We start from the raw sequence: 26,165 nt of genomic DNA on the forward strand, positions 1-26,165 counted from the left end.
TGAAAATATCTCATTTTGTGAATTGCTGATATCCTATAGTTATCATTTGCCTCCTCCTCTCATCTGGGAGAAGAATATATGGATGCTGATCAGGGGTAATCCCTGGTAGCTACCAGTTTTCTCTTGCTTCTGCTCTCCACGATTTTCATTGTTTTATAGGCTTCTGTTCCCTGAACAGTACCTGATGTCATTGATTGGAGAGGTTGTGTAGCATGCAGCAGGTAAGGATGAAAGTTGCATGTCTACGTTGTGGGTTCCTAGCCCTATGCCGGCAATGGGATCTCGTTTCAGGAGATGTTGGTATTTGCCACTCTGAGGCTCTTGTACCTGTGCTCGGCTGCTGTAATGGAGAATGCTTTTGTGATGACTGACACCAGTCCAGACCCACGCTGGTGTACCAAGGATCCAACTCACCAATCCCACTCCAGCGTAGGCTGAGATGCTTCCAAGTTCAAAGTAAATTTTATCATTCAAGTACATATATGTCACCATATACAGCTCTTGAGATTCATTTTCTTGTGGGCATACTCAGATTTATGTAATAACTATAATAGAATCGTTGAAACTTGGGCATTCAGTGCAGAAGACAACAAACAGTGCAAATACAAATGGAAGACAAAATATAAATAAATAAGCAATATATATCAAGAACATGAGATGAAGAGTCCTTGAAAGTGAGTCCATTGCTTTCAGCCACCCTTAGGAATGTTGCCTTTTGTGCTTGTCAAGAAACTAATTTTTCCAATCAGGCAATTCTAAAGATCCCCAACAAGTTGCACTTTTAGGGAGTGGAAATTTTTCCTTGTACAGCAGCGGTTCCCAACCTGAGGTCCACAAGCCCCTTGGTTAATGGTAAGAGTCCATGGCATAAAAAAGAGTTGGGAACTCCTGGAGAGGTTGTGGATTATTAAAGTAATGTCAGGGTACAGCCAATGGCACTTGCATTCAGAAAGGGAACCAGAGTTACGTTTAATATCATTGGCTTATGTCATGAAATATGTTCTTTTGTGGCAGCAGTACACTGCAGTACATAATTAAAAACATTATAAATTGGAATAATTATAGATAAAATTCTTCTTCCTATATATATAAAAGCTTAAACAAGTTGTGCAAAAAGAGGTTTTGTAGCTTGTTTAGTACTGACGCTATGATAGTGTTGAACACTGAGCTGTAAAAAAACTAAACAGCAGCCTGACAGATAATGTCCAGATGGTCGAAGGCTGAGTGAGATTGTTGTCAGTCTGTTGTGGCGATAATCAAATTGCAGTAGCAATGTTGGCAAATTCCACTGCACAAAATGGGTTCTGTTCTGCATTTTCCACAGCTAATCGGCATTCCTTTCTTTTGTCTTTGGTACAGTGCATCTCCGTTGGATTGCTCCTGCTTAATTTCATTGCAGTCACTGGAATTGCTCTTTGGGTCATCTGTTTTCTTGAGATTCCTCTGAAGTATTTTATTTCCTTTCTCATACCATTCATGACTGAATCCTAGTTTTTCCTTTTCTTTCCTCCTTATGACCTGTGCCCTCTTTCAAGCTCTCAGACTGTATAATATTATAAATTGAGTCCCTTGAAGATATTTTCTCATGTGATTGTGAAAACTGAGCAATTGTAGTACTGACCAGTATGTAGTACTACCATTATGGCTCCCCTCTCAGCTAATCTGGATTTTGTCCTTCATACTTGCATGCATATTAAAGTCAAAAAGTTAAACATTGTGGAAAATGAAAATGGACGTGATTCATTAACTAACTTCATTCACACTTTGGAAATGACCACATCGTGTGGTGACATAACAGCTGCTCGTGGAGTTGTTGCTTTATAGCACAGAATCTGAATCCATGCCAATCCTAACCTCTGGTCTAGTCTGCATGTAGTTTCATATATATATGAAATAGGCTACCAAATAGACTTCCCCTGGGTTCTCTGGTGCCCTTCCATATCCCAAAGACACGCAGGTCGATACGGTAACCAGCCGCTGTAAATTACATTTGGTCTATAGGTGTGTGTTAGAATTTCAGGGGAGTTGATCTGAATGCCGGGAGAATAGTGTGAGGAAACAGTCATGATGGATATAGATTGGGTAAATGGCTTTTTCCATGAGGGTGGGTGAGAATACAACTATAGATGTCATGGGTTAGGGTGAAATGAGAAATGTAATTTTTAATGTAAATTGTCCCATGATTAAGCTAGGACTAAATTGGTGTATTGCTGGGCAGCGAGGCTCGAAGGGTCAGAAGGGCTACTCTGAACTCTATCTCAATAAAATCAGAAAAAAAGAAAATATTTATTTTCCTATATCTCTTTTCATCATATAGTTACTGATGGGGTCAACAATTAATGGCTGCATCTCAGTATGGTAACATGCCCTTCCAGTCCACCCATTTGACCACTTAACCTACTAACGTGCATGTCTTTGGAATGCAGGAGGAAATTGGAGCACCCGGAGGAATCTCACACAGTTATGGGGAGAATGTAAAGACTCCTTACTGACAGCGGCAGAATTGAACCCAGGTCGTTGGCACTGTATTAGCATAACTGCTATGCTGCCTATTCCCTTAAATCTTCAATCCTCCTCTCCACTTTTCAAATAACACCTTTTTTTTTAAAAAAAGCAAGTATTTGTCCTTGCTTTCATGCTTTAGAATCCTTTTTATATTTTTAGTCTTCAGACTGTTTTCAAAAGTCTTGGGCACCCTGAATGTTTTTAATGTGGTTTCAGATGGTATTGCCTCCACAGAGCCCTGATCTCAACATCATTGTGGCTGTCTTTAATTACTTGGTGAGACAGAAGCAAACAAGACAGCTAAAGTCTGCAGAAGAACTGTGGCCATTTTTGGAAGATGTTTGGAACAACCTACAAGCCGATTTTTCTTATAAAATTGCATGACGATGTACATAAGAGAATTATTGCAGTTTTAAAGGCAAAGGGTAGTCACACCAAATATTGATTTGATTTAGTTTTTTACTGTTAGCTGCATTTTATAATACATTTTTGATATTTAGAAGCTTTTCGTTTCATTGTTTTGAAAACATCGTTGCTTTACAGATTTTTTCTATACATGTGCCTAAGACTTTTGCACAGTACTGTAAGTGTAAGATGTTGGTACTGAGAGTGTTCAGTCTGGCTTTTCATCTTTGGACAGGTTTTGGCATACTTTCTCTTCCTGTGGCCAACAATAGACCAGTTTTCAAAGTATGTTGACAGAGCGGCAGAAAGAAAACGATTGAATGTGCTTTGTATTTGCAGATAGTGTGCTGAAAGCTGTTTTCCTCCTTTCTGTAGAGTGTTTCCGGTTCAGCAAACACTGCTTCACCGGTTGTTTATTCACCCATCAGGAATTTACAGTGGGGCATTAACAGTTTGTGTTCTCATTGTTTTAAAAAGGCAACATCCATCATTAAGGACCCCCTATCACCCAGGGCATGTCTTGTTTTCATTGCTAGCGTCAGGAAGGAGGTACAGGAGCCTGAAGACACACTCAACAGTTCAGAAACGACTTCTTTCCCTCCGAAATCCATCTTCTAAATGGATATTATCTCACTACTTTTAAAAAATTTTTGTTTTTGTACTAATTTATCTATTTAATATACATAACATAGAAACATAGAAAACCTACAGCACAATGCAAGCCCTTCAACCCACAAAGTTGTGCCGAACATGTCCCTACCTTAGAAATTACTAGGGTTGCCCATAGCCCTCTATTTTTCTAAGCTCCATGTACCTATCCAAAGGTCTCTTAAAAGACCCTATTGTATCCGCCTCCACCACCGTTGCCAGCAGCCCATTCCGCGCACTCACCACTCTCTGCGTAAAAGAAAACTTACCCCTGACAGCTCCTTTGTACCTACTCCCCAGCACTTTAAACCTGTGGCCTCTTGTGGCAGCCATTCCAGTCCTGGGAAAAAAGCCTCTGACTATCCACACGATCATTGCCTCTCATCATCTTACATACCTCTATCAGGTCACCTCTCATCCTCCATCACTCCATCGCTCCAAGGAGAAAAGGCAGAGTTCACTCAACCTGTTCTCATAAAGCATGCTCCCCAATCCAGGCAACATCCTTGTAAATCTCTTCTGCACCCTTTCTGTGGTTTCCACATTCTTCCTGTAGTGAGGCCTCCAGAACTGAGCACAGTACTCCAAGTGGGGTCTGACCAGGGTCCTATATAGCTGCAACATTACCACTCAGCTCCTAAATTCAATTCCACGATTAATGAAGACCAATACGCCATACACCTTCTTAACCACAGAGTCAACCTGCACAACTGCTTTGAGCATCCTATGGACTAGGAACCCAAGATGCCTCTGATCTCCACGCTGCCAAGAGTCTTACCATTAATACTATATTCTGACATCAAATTTGACCTACCAAAATTAACTACTTCACAGTTATCTGGGTTGAACCCCATCTGCCATTTCTCAGCCCAGTTTTGCATCCTATTAATGTCCTGCTGTAACCTCTGACAGCCCTCTACACTATCCACAACACCTCCAACCTTTGTGTCATCAGCAAACCTATTAACCCATCCCTGCACTTCCTCATCCAGGTCGCTTATAAAAATCGCGAAGAGTAAGGGTCCCAGAACAGATCCCTGAGGCACCCCACTTGTGACCAACCTCCAGGCAGAATATGACCCATCTACAACCACTCTTTGCCTCCTGTGGGCAAGACAGTTCTGGATCCACAAAATAATGCCCTCTTGGATCCCATGCCTCCTTACTTTCTCAATAGGCCTTGCATGGGGTACCTTATCAAATGCCTTGCTGAAATCCATATACACTACATCTACTGCTCTTCCTTCATCAATGTGTTTAGTCACATCCTCAAAAAATTCAATCAGGCTCATAAGACACGAGCTACCCTTGACAAAGCCAAGCTGACTATTCCTAATCATATTATGCCTCTCCAAATGTTCATAAATCCTGCCTCTCAGGATCTTCTCCATCAACTTACAAACCACTGAAGTAAGACTCAGTGATCTCTAATTTCCTGGGCTTTCTCTACTCCCTTTCTTGAATAATGGAACAGCATCCGCAACCCTCCAGTCCTCCAGAGCCTCTCCCGTCCCCATTGATGATGGAAAGATCATCACCAGAGGCTCAGCAATCTCCTCCCTCGCCTCCCACAGTAGCCTGGGGTACATCTCATCTGGTTCCAGTGACTTATCTAACTTGATGCTTTCCAAAAGCTCCAGCACATCCTCTTTCTTAATATATACATGTTCAAGCTTTTCAGTCCACTGCAAGTCATCACTATAATCACCAAGATCCTTTTCCATAGTGAATATTGAAGTAAAGTATTCATTAAGTACCTCTGATTCCATACACACTTTCCCACTGTCACACTTCATAGGTCCTATTCTTTCACATCTTATCCTCTTGCTCTTTACATACTTGTAGAATGCTTTGGGGTTTTCCTTAATCCCGCCCACCAAGGCCTTCTCATGGCCCCTTCTGGCTCTCCTAATTTCCTTCTTAAGCTCCTTCCTGTTAGCCTTATAATCTTCTAGATCTCTAACATTACCTAGTTCTCTGAACCTTTCGTAAGCTTTTCTTTTCTTCTTGACTAGATTTACTACACCCTTTGTACACCACGGTACCCTACCATAACTTTCGTGTCTCGTTGGAGCATACCTATGCAGAACTCCACACAAATATCCCCTGAGCATTTGCCACATTTCTTCCGTACCTTTTCCTGAGAGCATCTGTTCCCAATGAACTTACTGTACTTAAGTTTTCCCCCATTATCTATTGCATTGTGCTGACACAAAGACTATAAATTTCATGAAATATTAAACCTCATTCTGATTAAGATTTTCTTTATTCATTTTTTTTTGTTCCTGAATTCAGTAAATCATGGTAACAGGTTTTATTATGGGCAGTGTTTGTAATGCCTTCTTAGTCCTGGAAGCATACAAGTCCTGTTGTGATGGTAAACTGCAGACAATGATCTTTTCTGCTTTCCTGACAGATAAATTGAAATAAATCTTTAACCCAAATAGCATGCTTCTGGTGAACAGAAACAATATTTCATACCTGAGAGAAGTGAATGTGTATGTTTGCTGCATGCCATGTACATATCAGAGTTGTCTTAAACTTTAATAATGATACTTGATAATTCAATGACAATTGCAGGTTTTCAATTTTTTTTACTGTTTTTATTTAAAATATTCACCCCTACCTATTCAAACAAATGAAGGTAAAATTGAGTTTTCTCTCTTAGAAAACCACTGCTTTGTTATAATAAACACAAGAGATTCTGCAGATGCTGGAAATCCAGAGCAACACACTCAAAATAATAGAAGAACTTATCAGGTCAGGCAGCAAGTATGAAAGTGAAATAAATCGTGGATGTTTCAAACTAAGAGTCCTGAAGAAGGGTCTCAGCCCAAAATGTCAACTGTTTATTTTGCACTATGGATGCTGTTGTCCTGATGAGTTCCTCCAGCATTTTGTGTTTCTCATTGTGTTTTGGTAGTTTAGTGGACTTCATGTGCCTTAGGTATGCATGGCTCCCCGGCTCCATTTGAACAGCTTTCTGCAGGAACACCATGAGGAGTGTCTGGCTGCATCATCGCGTGGTACGGAATTTGCAAGGCATTGAACAGCAACACCGTACAGAAGATAGTAAAAACTACTGAGAGGATTACTGGGTCACCTTCCCCCCCCCCCCCCCCCACTGACTGTGACATTTACCGGAAGCATTGTATAGAACGCTTGGTTGAGGACCCCTACCACCGAACCCACAATCACTTTGTGCCACTACCATCAGGAAGGAGGTATGGGAACATCAGGACTAGGACAGACAGACTGGGCAACGGCTTCTTCCCTCAAGCTTTCAGATTAATGAACACCCTGCCACCACCGAGGTCTCATCACTAGGGCAACGAGCTGTTTACACTGCACGCTCTTTGAATGATACTTTACTGTCTTATTTGGGACAATCTTTTGTTTAATGTGCTGTGTGAATATATGTTTTGTGGTGCACTATGGTCTGAAGGAACCTTGTTTCGTTTTGGTTGTATCGTAGCTGTTAGTGCAAAGCTGTCACAGTTTGGGGCATTCTGGAGTTCAGAGTTCAGTTCCAGCACTATTCTGTAAGGAGATTCTGCATGGAATGTGTAGGTTTTCCTTCTAAAGTCTAAAGATGTACGAGGTAGGTTAATTGGTCATTGTAAATTGTCCTGTGATTAGGTTATAGCTAATTGGCAGCTGGCCTGGAAAGGCCCATCCAGTGCTATATTGCTAAATAAATAAATATGTAGTCAGATGACAATAAACTTGAACTTGAAAAAAACACCAACAAGCGAAGTCTTCCGCAGACCTATTCAATGCCATACAGAAGTTAATACTTTCCTTTTTTTTTCCTAATAGTTAGGGCAAGAATTGTCCAGAGAAGAAAAGCAGCGATTAAGGAAAGAGAAAAAGCAACATAAGAAAAACAAGAAGGAAGGCAAGACTCCAGATGTTGGAAATTCTTTTACAACAGATGTCCCAAAAAAACAACAGAAAGGTAAATTGTCTTCTAATGTTAATTTATTTTTGGCATTAGGTTCAGAGTTTTAGGGGTTATCACAAACCTTGTTTTGTAACACCAACAGTGGTATAAAACTTTTTCACTGTGATGCATGGTATGCCTTTTCGGGAAGCTTCAAGTGGTTGCTCGAGGTCTGCACGGCATGGTGGGCTGAATGGCCCAATTCTGCTTCTATGACTTGTAGTCTTGTGAGTTTGGAGTAGACCACTGGATTTCTCAGCCTTACCTCACCATTCAGTGGAATTGCGCTTCAATTCCTCAAACGCCAGTAGAAGCAGAAGACCAGAGGATCCATTGAGAGAAAGCCATGGTAGTGTTGCGGCTAACGCAATCCTGTTACAACTTGGGGCATCAGAGTTTGGAGTTCAATCCCGGGATCTTCTGTAAGGAGCTTGTACATTCTCCCTGTGGAATGAATGGGTTTGTCCTGGCTGCCCTGGTTTCATTCCAGAGTCCAAAGATGAACCAGTCATTTGTAGATTGTCTCATGATTAGGCTTGGGTTAAATCGGGGGTTGCTGGACAGCTCAAAGAGCTAAAAGGGCCTGTTCCACGTTTTATCTCTCTGAATAAGTAAATAAAGCATTTTTAGTCTCTGATTCCTTATTTTTAAACAGTGACCAGTAAACAATTTCAAACTTACATAGTCATGGGGAGAATAGATATTGACATTATAAACAGCAGTGGGAATTGAATCCCAATGTTACAGCTACACCACCATGTTACCCCCTAAGGTAAAGAGATCGAAACTTCTGCCAGAAGTAAGCTCAGCTTCTGCCGAGCAACAGTAATTGGTACAAATTTCTGCTTTGTAATTTTATAATTTTACAAATTACAGTGGATTCTGGTTAATTAAGCAGTCAGTTAAGCAGGATATGCACTTATTTGGGACAGCTCTTAAAGAACAATAGCAAATCGAGAAGGTCGATGTGATTTTTTTCGTTTATTTGGGGCACAATGCCACTACTTAATTGGAAGAGAAGATTGCTGCTAAACAATTACTAACTAACATCAGTCACATTGCAATTGTGTGGCTGTTAGATACTACACCGTGCTTTAAAATGACATTTGTGTGTGTGTTTATGTTCTAAGAGCATTTATTTTTGTCACTGATAGTTGGTGTGAAATGAGCAGTAAGACGACGCAGAACTGTTTTGCTCACAGCGGTTTTAAGCATTCAGGCTTGGGAGATGCCAGAAATGGCCTGCAGTGAAAATAAGTTGATTTCACTATAAGTTAGGAACTATGAAGAATTCAAAGGTATTGACAAGCACCTTGGATGTTATAATAAAGTTTTGGAGAGTGCAAGCGTCAAAAGCATTGTTTGAAGGCATCTCAATATCTATCTGCACCAGGTTTTGTTCATTTACAGTCAAAGGAACACAGCAGTGTACCCTGGGTTAATTCCTCTGTTGATAACTATTAGGAAATAATACGCAGTTTTACAGTACTGTAATATTATTGGTAGTGTTCGAATTTGATCTGTATTTTATTTAAAGGTATGATTTGTTATTCAGTTAAATGGTAGGTTGTTTTTTTTTAACTATTTCCATGAAAATTCAGTTAATTGGGATAACCACTTAATTGGGCCAAAATGTACTTGTCCCAATGTCTCCCAATTAAATGGAATCTAGTGAATATGCTTTGGAAAACTAGATTACCTACAGTCACCTCTTCAAAGCATTGGAATACCACCAATGCTGTTATCTTAAAATTTATTTATAGATACAGTGCAGAACAGCCCTTCCGGCCCAACGAACCTCCAGTTTGCGTTCAAAGGCGTACCAGTTAATAGGTTAATTGGTCAGTGTAAATTGTCCTGTGATTAGGATAGGGTCAGGTCAGTGGGTCGCTGGGTTGGGGCGTTCATAGGGCCGGAAGGGCCTGTTCTGTGCTGTGTCTCTAAATAAGTAAAAATGTATACTTGCAGTGAAATATATTCTGTCTCATTATGTGTCTCAGTATTATTACAGGGCCAAAAATTTAAGAAAATAATTGTTTACTTTTGAAGATTTTGTTCTTGATCAGTGACATATTTGTCTCAGAGGAAGTTTGTTATTCATACTTGAAACCTCAGCTCCTCATAATTTAACACTGTCATGTGGTGGAACTATTATGCCTGCTCTGCACGGAAGGAAGGAGAAGCAACAGATGAATCTTCTCAAGTTGTGTGCATGTACTCTTTCTCCTCGGCAGGCAGCTTTGGAGACAGCAGCTTGACTTTTAGTCATAGCACGTGTAATAAGTGAAAAGAACTGATGTTTGAAATATCGTCAGCCAAAGTGGTAGAGCTCCATAGAAGGCAGAATGTCTTACAGAAACCAGCTGATGGATTTGTGGATCATTTTTTCATTTTGAACTCACCATTGTGGGTGAAGTTACCACATTACATTTCCTATCATTTTATTTGAAAACTATGTCCAGTGTTGCTTACGATGTTTGTCTAGAAGACTTGAGTTGCTGTCCATTGGTCATACCAGAAAAGGTTTCACCGGTTACCTGTGGAAGTGAAGATTAATAACCATGTAGATGTCATATTTAGTCTCAGAACTTAGAACACTACAGCACAGTACAGGCCCTTCAGCCCATGGTCTTGTGCTGACCTTTTAACCTATAATCAGATCAATCTAAAGCTTCTTTTCCACATAGCCCTCCAATTTTCTTTCATCCATGTGACTATCTAAGAGTCTCTTAAATGTCCTTAATATATGTGCCTCTACCACCACTCCGGCAACCCATTCCACGCACCCACTACCTCCTTGTGTTTATATTAAAAAAATAACCTCTGACATCTCCCCTATACTTTCCTCCCAACACCTTAAAATTATGCCCCCTTGTTTTAAATGTTTCCTCCATGGTTAAAAGTCTCTGACTTCCACTTGATCTGTTTTTCTCATCATTTATTGCACCTCTATCAAGTCACCTCTCATCCTTCATTCCCAAGGGAAAAGCCCTAGCTTACTCAATCTATCCTTATTAGACGTGCTCTGTAAACCAGGCAGCATCCTGGTAAATCTCTGCACTCTCCGTAAAACTTCCACGTCCTTCCTATAATGGCACAACTGGAACTGAACATAATATTCCAAGTGTGGTCTAACCAAGGTTTTATAGATTTGCAATATCACCTCGAGTTCTTGAATTCAATTCCACAAATAATGAAGGTCAACACACCATACGCTTTCTTAACAACCCTATCAGTTTGTGCTGCAACTTTGAGGGATCGATGGATGTGAACTTCAAGCTCCCTCTGTGTCCTTCATACTGTTAACAACCCTGCCAAGAATGTAAAAGAGCAGCTAACTTTGAAATATTGTCAGCTAAAATGATAGAGCATTATAGAAGGTGAAAGGCATAACAGAAGCCTGCTGCTGAATTTGAGGATCATTTTTCATTTGGAATCTACCATGGAAGCCGAAGTTACCACATTATATTTTTCATACCTTTTACTTCAGTGTTTTGTGCAATGATGCTCGTTAGGTTTGTCTTAGAAGACTTGAATTGGTGTTGATTAATCATACTGGGAAAAGTTTCACTAATTACACGTGAGATTGAAGATCAATAATCAATTAGATGTCATATTTGGGCTCATGGAGCACAGAGCACTATAGCACAGTACAGGCCCTTCAGCATGGTTTGTGCCAGCCTTATAACCTACAAGAAGTTCAATCTAATGTTTCCCTCCCACATCGCTCTCCAGTTTTCTATCATTCATGTGCCCATCCAAGAGTCCTTTGTATTTTCCCAAATGTCCCTACCTCTTATCACCTCCCTGGCAGCGTGTTCCACGCATCCACCACTCTGTGTGGCAGTGTGTGACTGAATGAATGGATGGATAGATAAATAATTCTCACCCCTGGCGTCCTCCCTATACTTTCCTCCATATACCTTAAAATTATGGCCTCGGCCTTTAGCCATTTCTGCCCTGGGGAAAAAGGGGTTGATAGTGCACTCTGCACCTTTATCAGTCACCTCTGTTACGAACCCCGTAACTGGGTCACTTACCAGCAAAGGTAGAGAGGTCCGTTGAAGTCTGATGGTACTATTTTTAGCAGTATTGATAAAAATACACAAAAATAATATCAATGCAAACATACAGATAATATACGTTGTCAATCCTAAATCTAAAAGTGCGGGTATAATAATAATCAATAAGAAATAGCTCTATTGTTGTCTAGGGGATAATGTATTGTCTGATGGAAATATAAAAGTCACTCAAGTTCATTCAGGCTTCAGCCTTTGGGTTGGAGTCAAGAGAGAGATTTTTAGAACTTTTCGATCCTTCCAGAGTTCTGTTGTTGTTGGTTTCTCCTTTAGCTAAAGCTGTTCTTCCGTGGTAAGGCCCCAATCCCAGCAAAGGGAAAGGACGCACGCGAGCCCCCCACCGGCTGTCGCTATTAAATGCTGTCACGGGATTTCTGACTTCTCTCCTGGTGCATCTGAAGGGGTTGTACCCCAGACCCTCTTTTATCCTTACTCATGGGCTCAGATGTCAATCAAGTTGGCATGGTGCCATCCCTCAACCCAGCCCACTTTGGTCATTCCCTGAGGGCTTCAATGAATAGTACAGTACTCAATACACAATTCTGTCTCCAAGAGACAATGGCCGTTATCCGTGGCTTTGTCTGGCTGAGGACAGGACACATTCCAACCTTGAGGATTCTCTCTCATTCCCTGGGTCCCAGACCCGAATTAATAGCGATCTTGTGATTCTCACAAAGGAGGGGCTACTTTGTACCCTTCGGCCCCTCAGAGTTGTGGCACATTTGTAACACTTCTCATCCTTGATAGAGGCATTGGTGTCGACTCTCCTGGTAAAGTTGAGAGGTTGATTGTGGAAGCTAAACATAAAACATTGTAATTAGCTTTGTCTCCATTATCTTGTCTTTTACAGATGCAACAGCAAATGCAGCATCAGGCGACACACCTGAAAAGGGTCCAGTAGGAAAAGCAAAAAGTGAAAGAGCAGAGCGTAAAGCAAAGCAGGATGATCGTACGAAACAATCCAAGAAATCAGATCAGAGCCAATCTGTTGCTTCAATGAAGACTAAGTCTGTCCCTAGCGAGCCTCTGCAAGGTAACAAAAACACTTTAACTGCAATCATTGTAGGGCGAGACTGAGGAAAAGGAATTAGATAATTATAAACTTATTTCATCTTCTAAGATTGTTTCCTGTACGCCAGTGTAAAGGACAACAAAATAGTTGTTACTCTGGATCTGAAGCAGCAGAAAAAAAACAATTGGATAAGGATAAGAATGATAATATATAAAGCACATTAAATAGATAAGATAGCTCGTATGCATTGATTGTATGCCTATAAAGTAATGCTGGGCACGGGAGTATCTGTACGTAAAGTGATAGACAGGAAGACAGGAAATGAAAAAGTAGTGGTGGTTGGGGGTGTGATGTTTGGGTTAGTAGTTGATCGGCCTTACTGCTTGGGGAAAGTGACTGCTTTTGAGTCTGTGGTCCTGGTGTGGTTGCTATGTAGCCTCTTGTCTGATGGGAGAGAAGCAAACAGTCCATGAGCAGGTTAGGTGGGATCCTTCATGATGTTACTGCCCCTTTAAAGCTTTCAATAGAATAAAAAGAATCAGGAAGAAGCCTTGTGGCCCACTGCCCACTGGTTCTATGCCAAAATTTCAATATCTGTAATGCCATACAACCTTAGCTATTTATTCCATTAACATCTCCGGTTATTGGACCAAGTTTTGAATAATGTTTTATCTCTGCCTTGAAGGGGTCCTCAGGTGGCTGTAGAGGCTGATCCAGGATGCACATATTCTGTGGGTGAGAGTAAATGGGTGGCTATGGTTAGCAGTTGGGTCTTTTGGTTGTTTATTCTCTCCCTTTGCAACTTCCAGTTGTTCTCTGCAGCATGGCGGTGATCGTTCTCATGTAGCGCAGATTTCTTTGTATCTATTGAGTGCAAGGTTTTCCCAGTTTTTAGATGTAACATTAAATTCCTTCAGGCTGTTTTTAATATCTTTGTAGTGTATCCTTTGCCCACCTCCCTTCAACTGGCAGTAAGGGATCTGTTTGAGAAGATGTGAGTTAGGTATCCAAATGACATGACCTGTCCATCAGAGTTGGTGTTGCTTTACCATGGTGGAAATGTGTTTAATGAAATTTAGTCCAGACCTGAGATTTATATGGTGCTCTGCAATTGCAGTGCAAATGATTTTCTTTGACTGTTATGTGGTCACAAAAGTAGGTATTATTTAGAGCTGCTAGAGAAAGAATTTGAAAACTGTATAATGTATATTATACTACTTTTCATTTAATTGTGTTTGTCACTGTTTTTGAGGAATGAGAAGATCTGTGTTCTGTTTTTGGCAGTAATAAAACGGCTCCCAGATTATGTGCAAGCAGATGACCCTGCTGCTCTTAAAAAGTTGGCAAAAAAACTGGAACGGCAACAGGTACCTTTTAAGTCTGAAAATCTATTTTAAACGTGTTTTAGCATTTTCAGTTTTGAAGTAGAGATTATTATACAGCTATATTTCCTGATATTAACTATCAGAAGAGAGGTACCTACAAATGCTTCACAAGGTGTTCTTCTCATTTCCAATGGTGAGAACACCTAGTGCAGTATTTCCTTCAAAGTGCAGAATACCTTTGGAGATATATGTGTGTTAGGTGCCCCTTTCTAATTATATCTTTGTGTACAATGTGTACAATATCCTCAGGGGCAGGTAGAACATAGCTATTTTAATTAATGTTTGCTTTGTCCTTTTTCTTACAACCCCCTCCCCACAATTAAAATAATTGTAAACAAAATTATGTTAATGAGTTGAGTGAAAAGTTTAAGGGGAACATAGGAAATTTCTTAACTCAGAGGGAGGTGAGTGTGTGGAATGAGTTTCCAGCTCAAGTGGGGCATGTGGAGGTGCCCTACCCTTTTTAAAAGAAAAATACAGAAAGTCAGGTTACTGATGGAGCCTCCTCTACTCAAGAAAGATCTGTTTATGTGCACCATGCCTTGATCAAAGCAACTTTCAGAGGACCTTAGAAGGAGAATTGTAGAGATGTATGAAGATGGAAAAGGCTACAAAAGCATTTCTAAAGACCTGAGTGTTCATCAGTCCGCAGTAAGGTAATTTTTTTCCACAAATGGAGGAAGTTCATTACTGTGGCTACTCTCTGAAGGAGTGGGTGTCCTGCAATTATCACACCAAGAGCACAATGTGCAATTCTGAAGAATGTGAAAAAGAACCCGTTAACCAGCAAAAGACCTGTAGAAATCTCTAGAACTTGCTCTGTCCATGTATCCACTATAAGAAAAACACTGAATGGTGTTCCTGGAAGGACATCATGGAGGAAACCAGTGCTCTCCAAAAAAAAACATTGCTGCACATCTCAAGTTTGTAAAAGACCACCTGGATGTTCCACAGTGCTTCTGGGACAATGTTCTGTGGACAAATGAGACAAAAATTGAACTTTTTGGTAGAAATGCATACCGCTATGTTTGAAGGAAAAAGAGCACTGCAAACCAACACCAAAACCTCATCCCAACTGTGAATCATGGTGAACGGAGCTTCATGGGTTGGGGCTGCTTTGCTTCCTTGGGGCCTGGTCAGCTTGCAATCGTTGAAGGATCAGTGAATTCAAAATTGTATCAAGACATTTTACAGGAGAATGTCAGGGTTGCAGTCCTTCACTTGAAGCTTAATAGAAGTTGGATGATGCAACAAGGCAATGATCTGAAACACAAAAGTAAATTAACAACAGAAATGGCTTGGGGAGAAGAAGATTTGTGTTTCGGAATGACCGAGTCCGTGTCCAGACCTTAACCCGATTGAGATGCTGTGACATGATCTGAAGAGGGCTGTTCATGCAAGCTATCCCAGAAACATTGATGAACTGAAACAGTTTTGGATGGAGGAATGGTTTAAAATTCCTGCTCACCATTGTGCAAGTCTGATCAGCAGCTCCAGGAAATGTTCAGTGGAGGTTATTGCTGCTGAAGCAGGTTCTACCAGTTATTAAATACAATGGTTCACATTTTTTTCCCACCTGAACTGTGAATCATTAAACAATGTGTTCAATAAAGACACGAAAAGTACAATTGTTTGTGTGTTATTAATTTAGGCAGATTGTGTTTGCTTATTGTGACTTGGATGAAAATCAGACCACATTTTATGAGTAATTAATGCAGAAAACCAGGTAATTGCAAGGGTTCACACCTTTTTCTTCTGCTTATGTACTTTGATAATAAATTTACTTTGAACTGTGAAATACATATTTTACACTAAAAATATTTATTCCTTTTATCGTAGGTTCCACTTAGGCAAGATTATGGCAACAAAGTTGGTCTGTTTTTACATTTGCACCAGTACAGCCGCAAAATGCCACTAACCCAGCAACTAACGTGAGTCGATCTATTCAATATATTGGCTGTATTTATTAAGATTAAAATTAGCTTTATTTCTCAGATGTACATTGAAATATACAGCGAAATGCATTGTTTACATCAAATCAAATTAGCGAGGATTGTGTTGGGGAGCCCGGAAGTGTTGCCACACTTTCGCACGCCCTAGCCACTATGCCTTTGGAATGTAGAAGGAAACTTGGTCATCTGGAGGTGTCCTACATGGTCGTGGGAAGAACATGCGAATTCCTTACAGACAGTGGCGACAACAGGGTCCCAATCTTGCAGCTGGCACTGTAATAATATGCTACCATGCTTGCTCAGTGTAGTATCATAAATTACTTCAAGTAAATTGAAGCAGGATGATATCTGCTCATGGATACAGTGTTAGCCAGTTCTGTCCCTTACAAGTGTCCTCTTTATATATCATTGTACCCAATAATATTGAAGTTCATTTGTACTTATAAGTCTGTTTCAAACTAGTTACTCCCTTAGGATTATAAAACAACTCTTTGGCAGAGAATACCATTATTTTCAATCTTAATGAAGGGTCTTCATTAGGCCTGAAGTGTTGACTCTGGATCCTGCCTGACCTGCTCAGTTCCTCCAGCATTTTGTGTGTGTTGCTCTGGATTTTTAACATCTGCAGATTCTCTTGTGTTGGCTGTAATTTTCCATTTGAAATCTTGTGCAAAGCTTGTATTTTCATGAATAATTTAACATGTTATTCTGCGATAGAAGCACAGGGATACCCAACACACAATACAATTTTATAGCATCGACTCTTAGCTTTTTAAATTAAGTTCCCTTTTGGAAGATTGTGCTGTCTAATGTGTGGTAAAGGTGGTGGGTTACCTCCTTTCATAGAGTATTACATCACAGTACAGGCCTTTCAGCTGATGATACTGTGCTGACCTTTAACCTACTCTTACGATCAATCTAACCCCTCCCTCACACGTAGCCCTCCATTTTTCCATCATCCTTGTGTCTAGCTAGAAAGTGACGTGAAGTCAGGTGGGATGAAGTTAGAAGCTGGGAGGCAATAGGTGGAAAAGCCAAAGGGCTGAAGAAGAAGGAATTTGATAGGGGTAAGTAGACCATAGGAGAAAGGGAATGTGGAGGAGATCGGAGGAAGGTGATAGGGAGGTGTCACATGGGGGAGGGGCAGAGTTTGGAATTGAAGTGAGAGGCAGGAGGAAAAGTTAGTGGACATTGCAACCTGAGTTGGTTGTTAGTTTATTCACGTTTGATCAGATTTGTAGAATTCCAGATGCAACCATTCAGATTTTAAACTTTTTTATGTTATTGAACAATGTCTTGTAATGAATTTTCAGTGCAATTTCTCATGGATGTAACTGCTTAGTTGTGCTTTTAAATCGTAGAATTTCAGATGCAACCATTCAGATTTTAAACTTTTTTATGTTATTGAACAATGTCTTGTAATGAATTTTCAGTGCAATTTCTCATTGATGTAACTGCTTAGTTGTGCTTTTAAATCATTTCTGTCAGAACTTATGTTTTCATCAACAAACATTTTATTGAATATTAATTGGTATTTGAAAAGACTGATCAGTACTTAACTTGCACAAAAGTAATGTTCCTAATTGCACTGAGGTTTTTAGCTCCTGTACTAATTATAGTGCAATTGACACTCATTACTGAGAGCAGCACAAACCGACTTTCTCTATGATTCTGTGCAGCACACCCTCAACTGTGCTTCATCCTGCTATTGTACGTCTTGGATTGCAATATTCTCAAGGCATCATTACAGGGTCGAACGCACGGTGTATAGCATTATTATATGCTTTTAAACAGGTATGGAATACAATGGTTTTGTCAGTATTATTAACAAAATTATGCCATTTGTCTTTATCTCTTCCCTTACAACTCTGTTGCTTTCTGAGATAGGATATTTGTGTGCTATATCTAGAACAATTAGTTTTTTTAGTTTGTAAGTTTAAATTTGTATGCTGCTGCATGGAACTATTTCAGTCCATTAATAAGTTCTTGCAATGCCAGATTCCTTTTGTCTTTGGTAGATTTACTGCAGAGCTACACCTGCGCCAGGTTAACAACATATTCACTTCTCTAACATTATCTTTTCTCGTGCTTTATTCTTATGCGTCTTTGGAGGAGACCTAGCTTATCTCATGTACGGTTCCTGTCAGCTCAGATTGCATTTTTTTTAGTGCCAGGGAGACCAACATTCTTCTTTCAGTTTCAGATTTCTGATTTTTCTAATTAACAGCTAATTTTTTTAATGTCAATTTGTGCATAATTCAGGAAGTAATCCAGAGATGATCACTTCTAAGTATTTGTACACTTTCAAAGAAAAGGTACTCACTTGTTATATCGCAACAATGGACCATCAGCTAAGATATAGAATTAGAACATAGAACAGTACAACACAGGAACAGGCCCTTCGGCCCACAATGTTGTGCTGACCCAGTTCAATTAGTCATCAAATGACTAATTAAACTGATCCCTTCTGCCTATATTATGTGTATAACCTTCCATTTTGCTCACATTCATATGCCTATCTAAACATCTCTTAAAGGTCCCTTGTGCATCTGTCTCTACCACCACCATCCCAGACAGCACATTCCAGGCACCCACCATTCTCTGTTTAAGAAAAACACCATATGTCTAAGGATAAATTAGCTCATTTTTACTCTCATATAAGTCCTATTTGTGATAGATGTCATTCTGAAATTGTGTCTTTAACTCACATGTTTTGGTCGTGTTCATTTTTGGAGAAATATTGGAAAGATATTTTTGATATTATTTCTGCGGTTTTGAATATTGATTTACAATCTCATCCTATTACCGCAATTTTTCATTTACCAATGTTAGATTCACTGCATTTATCTTCTTCAGCCCGTCGAATGATTGCATTTCTAACTCTGATGGCTAGAAGATCTATATTGTTGAATTGGAAAGAAATTGATCCTCCCACTGTATTTAATTGGTTCTCTCAAACTATGTTATGTTTAAATTTAGAAAAAATTAGAAGTGGTACTTTTGAGACTTCTATTAAATTTGAAAAGTTATGGAGACCATTTATTCAACATTTTCATATGATGTAATATGACCCTGTGCCAAGTTCATTTGATTTCCCAGCTTTCAGCTTATGTATTTTGAGAGGACCGGAAGTGACAGCATTGATGAATACTTATTTTTGTGAGATATTATGAACAGCCCGCTTTTTTTTTCCTTCTCTTTTGTTTTTTTTCTTTTATATTACTTATTAGTTATAGTTATTAGATTAGATTAGCTAGTTCTGCATTATATAAATTTTTTTTGTTTTTTTTTCTTTCTTTTTTCTGTTTTTTTTATATTATACATTATGAAATATTTAGATTTACTATGTCCATACATATATCTTATGGCTTATGTCTTGGTAAACTCATTTATATTGTAACTATTATGTATGTTTTTTTTCATATGTAATGGAATGTGTATGTTGGTAATTTCTTTACCAATATATCATCTGTATTCTGTCCATATTACTAATATTAATAAAAAGATTTAGAAAGAAAGAAAGAAAGAAAGAAAAGAAAAACAACTCGCCCCTCGCAGCTCCTTTGAACTTGCCCCTCTCGCCTTAAATACAGCCCCTCTGGTATTAGACAGTTCAACCTTGGGGGAGAAAGACAATACAGTATCTACTCTGTCTGTGTCTCTCATAATCTTATAAAGCTCTATCAGCTCTTCTCTTGGCATTTGTCACTCCAGAAAGAGCAACTCAAGTCTGTCCAATCTCTCGTTATAGCACAAGCTCTCTAATCCAGGTAGCATCCCAGTAAACCTGTTCTGCTCCCTCTCCAAAGTTTTGACATCCTTCCTGAAATGAGGTGATCAGAACTATGAGCAATACTTCAGATGTGGCCTAACTAGAGCTTTATAAAGCTGCAACGTAGCTTCCTGACCTTTGCCTGGATAGCACATTCTTAACTGCCATGGAGCTGATGGGTAGAACGGCCTCCTTCTGCTAAAACCCCATCACACGTCTGTGCTTCTGCACTAAGGATGATTGATTGATGGCTGTCCATCGTGTCTGACAATGACAGGAAACCTGTGTGAGAGAGTTTTCAAAGTGGAAATGCCATTGCACTGGTGCAGTTCCACTCTTGACCTCAGAAGTCTGAGCCCAGTGGTATGAAGAAGTCTCACAAACTGGGGTCTTTCTTGGTTACAGTGGATGACCATGATGTCTTCTGTAGTTTGTCATGCCCTTCGCTCTCCACAGAGCATTGCAATACCTTTTTTTTAGCTGTTGGATCTCACTGTAGATCTCATCCGCCTAGTCCGCTGGAGCTGACTTTGCATACTAGGACAGGCATGTCCCTATCTCACTAGGGTAGCTGGCAGCCCCACCATGGGTAACACTGTGATAAAGCGCGAGGTTCTTACTGTGTGTTCCATCGCACAGTCGTGTACATTGGTGATGAGCAGACCCAAAAGGAGGTCTTCATTGCCAGTTCGACTCAAAGACAAGTGTGCCTGTTAGTCATTGCTACAGTCAGCAGTCACTTTACCTAGTTAGCTGTTGAGAAGACCACCATTTAATTAATTTTTTGGAATCTGACCAAGGAGCGAACGGGGATACATGACATGCCATACAGAACATCATTGGCATGAAACATTACTGGTGAATACTGACTTGTATTTTGAGTGTAATTAAACCATATCCTCATGATATTTGAATTTGCTTAATTGAATAATAGAAACATAAAAAACCTACAGCGCAATACAGGCCCTTCAGTCTATAAAGCTGTGCTGAACATGTCCCTACCTTAGAAATTATTAGGCTTACCCATAGCCCTCTATTTTTCTCAGCTCCATGTACCTATCCAAAAGTCTCTTAAAAGACCCTATTGTATCCACCTCCACCACCATTGCCGGCAGCCCATTCCACATACTCACCACTCTCTGAGTAAAAAAAACTTACCCCTGACATCTCTGTACCTACTCCCCAGCACCTTAAACCTGTGTCCTCTTGTGGCAACCATTTCAGCCCTGGGAAAAAGCTTCTGGCTATCCACACAATCAATGCCTCTCATCATCTATCAGGTGACCTCTATCAGGTCACTTCTCCTCTGCCGTTGCTCCAAGAAGAAAAGGCTGAGTTCACTCAACCTATTCTCATAAGACATGCTCCCCAATCCAGGCAACATCTTTGTAAATCTCCTCTGCACCCTTTCTATGGTTTCCACATTCTTCCTGTAGTGAGGTGACCAGAACTGAGCACAGTACTCCAAGTGGGGTCTGACCAGGGTCCTATATAGCTGCAACATTACCTCTCAGCTCCTAAATTCAATTCCACGATTGATGAACATGGCCAATACACCATATGCCTTCTTAACCACAAATATTTTTGCTCTAACTTTGTGGGTGATGATTTTCTGAAGACAGAAGACCCACCATTTTCAAAATGTGCGGTTCTTGGTTTTTTTTTTGATCCAATGTTCTGTAAGATTTCATCTGTGGTAGACTGTTACTGAACTTGTACAGGAGCTGAACCTTGGGTTCAGAGTAATGTATGACCTCATGGTGCATGCCTGAAATAACATTGGGCAGGGAAGGATTGGAATCTGCATTATTTTGATAACCTGACTAATTTCTTTTTTATTTAGTGTCAGTGCCCTCAAGCAAACTTTGTGACTGTCTTTTCTTGTTTTTAGGTTATCCGTGATTATTCAACTCCACCCAATGAAGAGTTGTCAAGAGACTTGGTCAATAAACTCAAACCATACATCAGGTATTTCTTTATTTGAGCAGTTGAACAATAAAAGTCTTTATTGTGTATTTGAAAGCTCTTTTTGTTAAGTTGGAGTGTTGTTTTCTTTTGATTAAAGTTCTGTGATTTACAGTTGATCTCGCAGAATGACTGAGAACATCAAACATAACCGAACAGTACATCTGTTGTACCGATCTTTTAACCTACTCTAAGATAAATCTGACTCTTCCCTCTCACATAGCCCTCCATTTTTCTTTCATCTATTTCCATATTTAAGAGTTTGTTAAATACCCCTAATGTATTTGCCTCTATCACCACCAGCACTGAGTTCCACATACCCACCACTCTCTACGTAAAAAAAAATCATACCTCTGTCATCCTTCCCCCCCCCCCCCCCCCAACAATGTGAAGTTGTGCCTCTTTGTGTTAACCATTTCTGTCCTGGGAAGAAGGCTCTGGCTGTAACCGTCTTTTAGACTTCCTATCAAGTCACCTCTCATCGTTCCTCTCTCCAAAGACTAAAGCCCTAGCTTGGTTAATCTATCAGAATCAGGTTTATTATCACGGCATATGACATGAAATTTGTTAACTTAGCAGAAGCAGTTCAATGCAATACATAATATAGAAGAGAATAATAAATAAGTACATGAATTACAGTATACGTATATTGAATAGATTAAAAATGTGCAAAAATCAGAAATACTGTAGATTTTGTTTAAAAAAGGTGAGGTAGTGTTCAAGGGTTCATTGTCCATTTAAGAATCTGATGGCAGAGGGGAAGAAGCTGTTCCTGAATCACTGAGTGTGTGCCTTTAGGCTTCTGTACCTTTTACCTAACGGTAACAGTGAGAAAAGGGCATGCCCTGGGTGCTGGAGGTCTTTAATAATGGACGCTGCCTTTCTGAGACACCCCTTCCTAAAGATATCCTGGATACTTTGTAGGCTAGTACCCAAGATGGAGCTGACTAGATTTACAACCTTCTGCAGCCTTTTTCGGTTCTGTGCAGCAGCCCCCCACCCCCCCATACCAGACAGTGATGCAGCCTGTCAGAATGCTCTCCACGGTACTTCTATAGACATGCTCTCTAATGATAAATTAGAGAGAGTCCTGTCGAAGGGTCTTGGCTGGAAACATTGACTGTACTCTTCCATAGAAGCTGCCTGGCCTGCTGAGTTCCTCCAGCAATTTGTTGTGTGTTGCTAGCATATCTTGTGCTCTCTGACACAGTTGAAGGGAGACACAAGCAAACTTATCCCACCCCTCCAAATCCTCAACCGCCAATACTTTGTCATTTTCTGTCAGTCACCTTATGTATAGACACTCCTGTACCTAGCATCACTTTATGGACACACAATCTATGTATGTAAGCTCTCTTATGTATTTTTATTTATTGTGTTTTTTATCATTAGTGTGTTCATTATCTTAATTTTTTTGTGCTGCTTTGGATCAGGAGTAGCAATTATTTCATTCTTCTTTACACTTGTTTACTGGAAATGACATTAAACAATCTTGAAATGATAAATGTGTTTGTATTTCCATTCATCTGTATTGTTATTTTCATGGACACATTTCAACATTTGAATGAAAGCCTGCGTCCTGTGCATAACCAAGCTTTAATCTAAATTCAACTAGTGTAGAATCTTCACAGGAAAATTGTACTCTATGCTTTACTTGCTCTAATTATAAAGGAAAAAAAATACAATAAGGAAGGGGCCCCTCTGATTATCTGGCTCACTGAATATGCAACTTTAGTTTATATGACAATAATAAGAATCGAACAACTCCCCCTCCCACGCCTTAAATATAATTTGTCAAAACATCTGATGCATATTTGGACCCGGGCAAAGAAATTGGAATATAAATGAATTTTAAAATGATGAAGACATAAAAGGGTAATTACTATATGAGGAATGAACATAGAGGTATTCAGTCTGTGGGACTGATGCACAAAAGCAGACCTGAAGAGGATCCAGAAAGGCCTATTACTGGGCTGTATCGAAAGAAATACATTGAAGCCCTTGCCTATATTAGAGTCTTATGTGATATGGTGGAGATACGTCACTACTAAAGGCAATCCTTCCCTTCGCTAGCCTGCTGGTCACCCTTGGGAGCAGGTGCTGGATGATCCTATATGCAGCTGGTGCTAAAGAATACTGTAATGGTTTTGGTCAGCCATCTTGTAGACACTGCTCAGAAGAAGGCAACGGCAAACCACTTGTGTAGAAAACTGGCCAAGAGTAATCATGGTCATGGATAGATAAGAGCAAGAGCATAAAGGGGTCTTCCTCACAGGCAGATTAAAGACAGATAGAAAACCATGATCACCAATGTCCTATGACACCGCACATGATGATGATGGTCCAAAGATTGATTGCTATAATTCAGCATAATCTTGTTTTGAAAATGATTTACAAATCCTGGATATACTGAAGTGTATATTTTTGTTGATAAGTATTTCTGTCTTTTAAGTTTTCTGAATCAGTGCCGCTCGCTCTCAGCAAGTATGGGAAATGCTATAAAGTTCATCAAAAAGGAAATCTCTAATGTTGCCAGAAGTGTGAGAGAGGATGAGGTGAGATTACTACTTCAGACTTTTAATTTGTTAAGGGGAAAAAACTATTGGTATTTTAAATTTCAGAAAGATTCATTGGACTTCTGTTGTGCCTTGAGACAGATTTTGAATGGAATTGAACTTTATAAGGGAGAACGAAAAAGATCTTAACTCATTAAATATTGACTTTATGTCCATTTCTCATTTTGTGATTAATTCAAATCAAAATAAATCCAGTTGTCAATTCTTAGAGTATTTTCACTGTGTGAACGTACAAACTAGGCTTGTTAATATGCCTAATTCCTCTTAAAACTCTGAAACCCTTGAATTGGAATACTTTATCAGAAAAAGTTCCCATCAGTCTCTTCTTTCAGAGCTTTGTAACCAAGTTTTAGTTAGTTAAGCCCATCATTCCTACTCGGGCATAGGCTGCCAAAAGCCCTGCCCTTCAACCATTCAAGTTGTCCCAAGATTTAGCCCATCTTCCTGGTTTTAGCTTCATGGTTGCGTCACCAGATGTTGTTTAGCTGGCCTCTTTCCTGCTTTCTCTGGGGGTTCCGCATTAGCGCATTCCTGGTGATATTGGTACTTGGCTTACGCATTGGGTGTCCTATCCATCCCCACCTTTTCTTCCCTGGTTGATGGAAGGATGATCGGCCCTGTGGCTTCCATGGACTTGGACTTGCGCTTTAACCACACGACTACATATGTCTTTTGGACAGAACTCCTTCCTCTCTCAGTGATGAGATCTTTAGAGCTTCTGTTGGTGTTTCTGAAGCTCTGTTTTCCACTGGATGGAGTTGCCAGCCTCCTGCCTGACCCTCCTTTTTTTGAAGCCATGCTTGGGACTTCAGCAGGTTTTAGCACGTAGGTCATTGATGCTTGGTTTGATTAGGAAGGAAAAAAATCATTGCCCAGGCAGTTTTGGTCCCCTAATCTGAGGAAAGACATTCTTGCCATAGAGGGAGCACCAAGAAGGTTCACCAGATTGATTCCTGGGATGGCAGGACTTTCATATGAAGAAAGACTGGATCGACTAGGCTTATACTCACTGGAATTTAGAAGATTGAGGGAGGATCTTATTGAAACGTATAAAATTCTAAAGGGATTGGACAGGCTAGATGCAGGAAGATTGTTTCCGATGTTGGGGAAGTCCAGAACGAGGGGTCACAGTTTAAGGATAAAGGGGAAGCCTTTTAGGACCAAGCTGAGGGAAAACTTCTTCACACAGTGAGTGGTGAATCTGTGGAATTCTCTGCCACAGTAAACAGTTGAGGCCGGTTCATTGGCTATATTTAAGAGGGGGTTAGATATGGCCCTTGTGGTTAAAGGGATCAGGGGGTATGGAGAGAAAGCAGGTACAGGGTTCTGAGTTGGATGATCAGCCATGGTCATACTGAAAGGTGGTGCAGACTCGAAGGGCTGAATGGCTTACTCCTGCACCTATTTTCTGTGTTTCTATGAACCAAATATGATTTTTAAAAATTTCATACTTCCTCAATTTATAATGGGATTATACACAATTTTTCCAAATGATAATTGCAATAATTGCTTAGGTCTCAAACAAGTCAGTGATTGGGGACATTGTATTTTAGTTTCTTGCTTATTTTAATCAAGGATCAACTTTATTTGCCATATACATTTCCGTGTATTAGGAATTTGCCATGATGTGTTGTTCAGAGCGCAACATGCAGTAAAAAACAACATTCAACAATTATGAATAATAAAAGTTATAAAAATATATTGTTAGAGTTTAAAGTTTGGATATGTAATGAAGTGTGTGTAAATAGATGTATTAAATTAATTTCAATACAACTTTACTGTTAAAACCACTGCAGTAGAGTATCAATGCAACACTATTACAGCTAGGGGTGTCGGAGAGTTCGTGTTCAATTCTAACATCATTTGTAAGGAGTTTGTATGTCCTCCTTGTGAACTTGTGAGTTTCCTCCCACAGTCCAAAGA

The 26,165-nt window shown here is 39.8% G+C and overlaps 1 protein-coding gene across 2 annotated transcripts in view; it reads left to right on the top strand.

Annotated features, from left to right (window-relative positions):
• The window catches only part of eif2b4 (eukaryotic translation initiation factor 2B, subunit 4 delta), a 48,657-nt gene that overhangs the window by 12,384 nt on the left and 10,108 nt on the right, over positions 1–26,165 (top strand). For both annotated transcript variants that reach the window (XM_059983087.1, XM_059983086.1), the window contains exons 3-9: positions 7,378–7,516; positions 12,431–12,613; positions 13,877–13,959; positions 15,817–15,908; positions 17,609–17,723; positions 21,593–21,669; positions 24,119–24,221. In XM_059983087.1, coding sequence (XP_059839070.1) covers positions 7,378–7,516; positions 12,431–12,613; positions 13,877–13,959; positions 15,817–15,908; positions 17,609–17,723; positions 21,593–21,669; positions 24,119–24,221 — 792 coding nt within the window. The remainder of the gene's footprint in view (positions 1–7,377; positions 7,517–12,430; positions 12,614–13,876; positions 13,960–15,816; positions 15,909–17,608; positions 17,724–21,592; positions 21,670–24,118; positions 24,222–26,165) is intronic.

The sequence above is a fragment of the Hypanus sabinus genome, chromosome 10, assembly GCF_030144855.1.
Source record: "Hypanus sabinus isolate sHypSab1 chromosome 10, sHypSab1.hap1, whole genome shotgun sequence".
Taxonomy (NCBI): domain Eukaryota; kingdom Metazoa; phylum Chordata; class Chondrichthyes; order Myliobatiformes; family Dasyatidae; genus Hypanus; species Hypanus sabinus.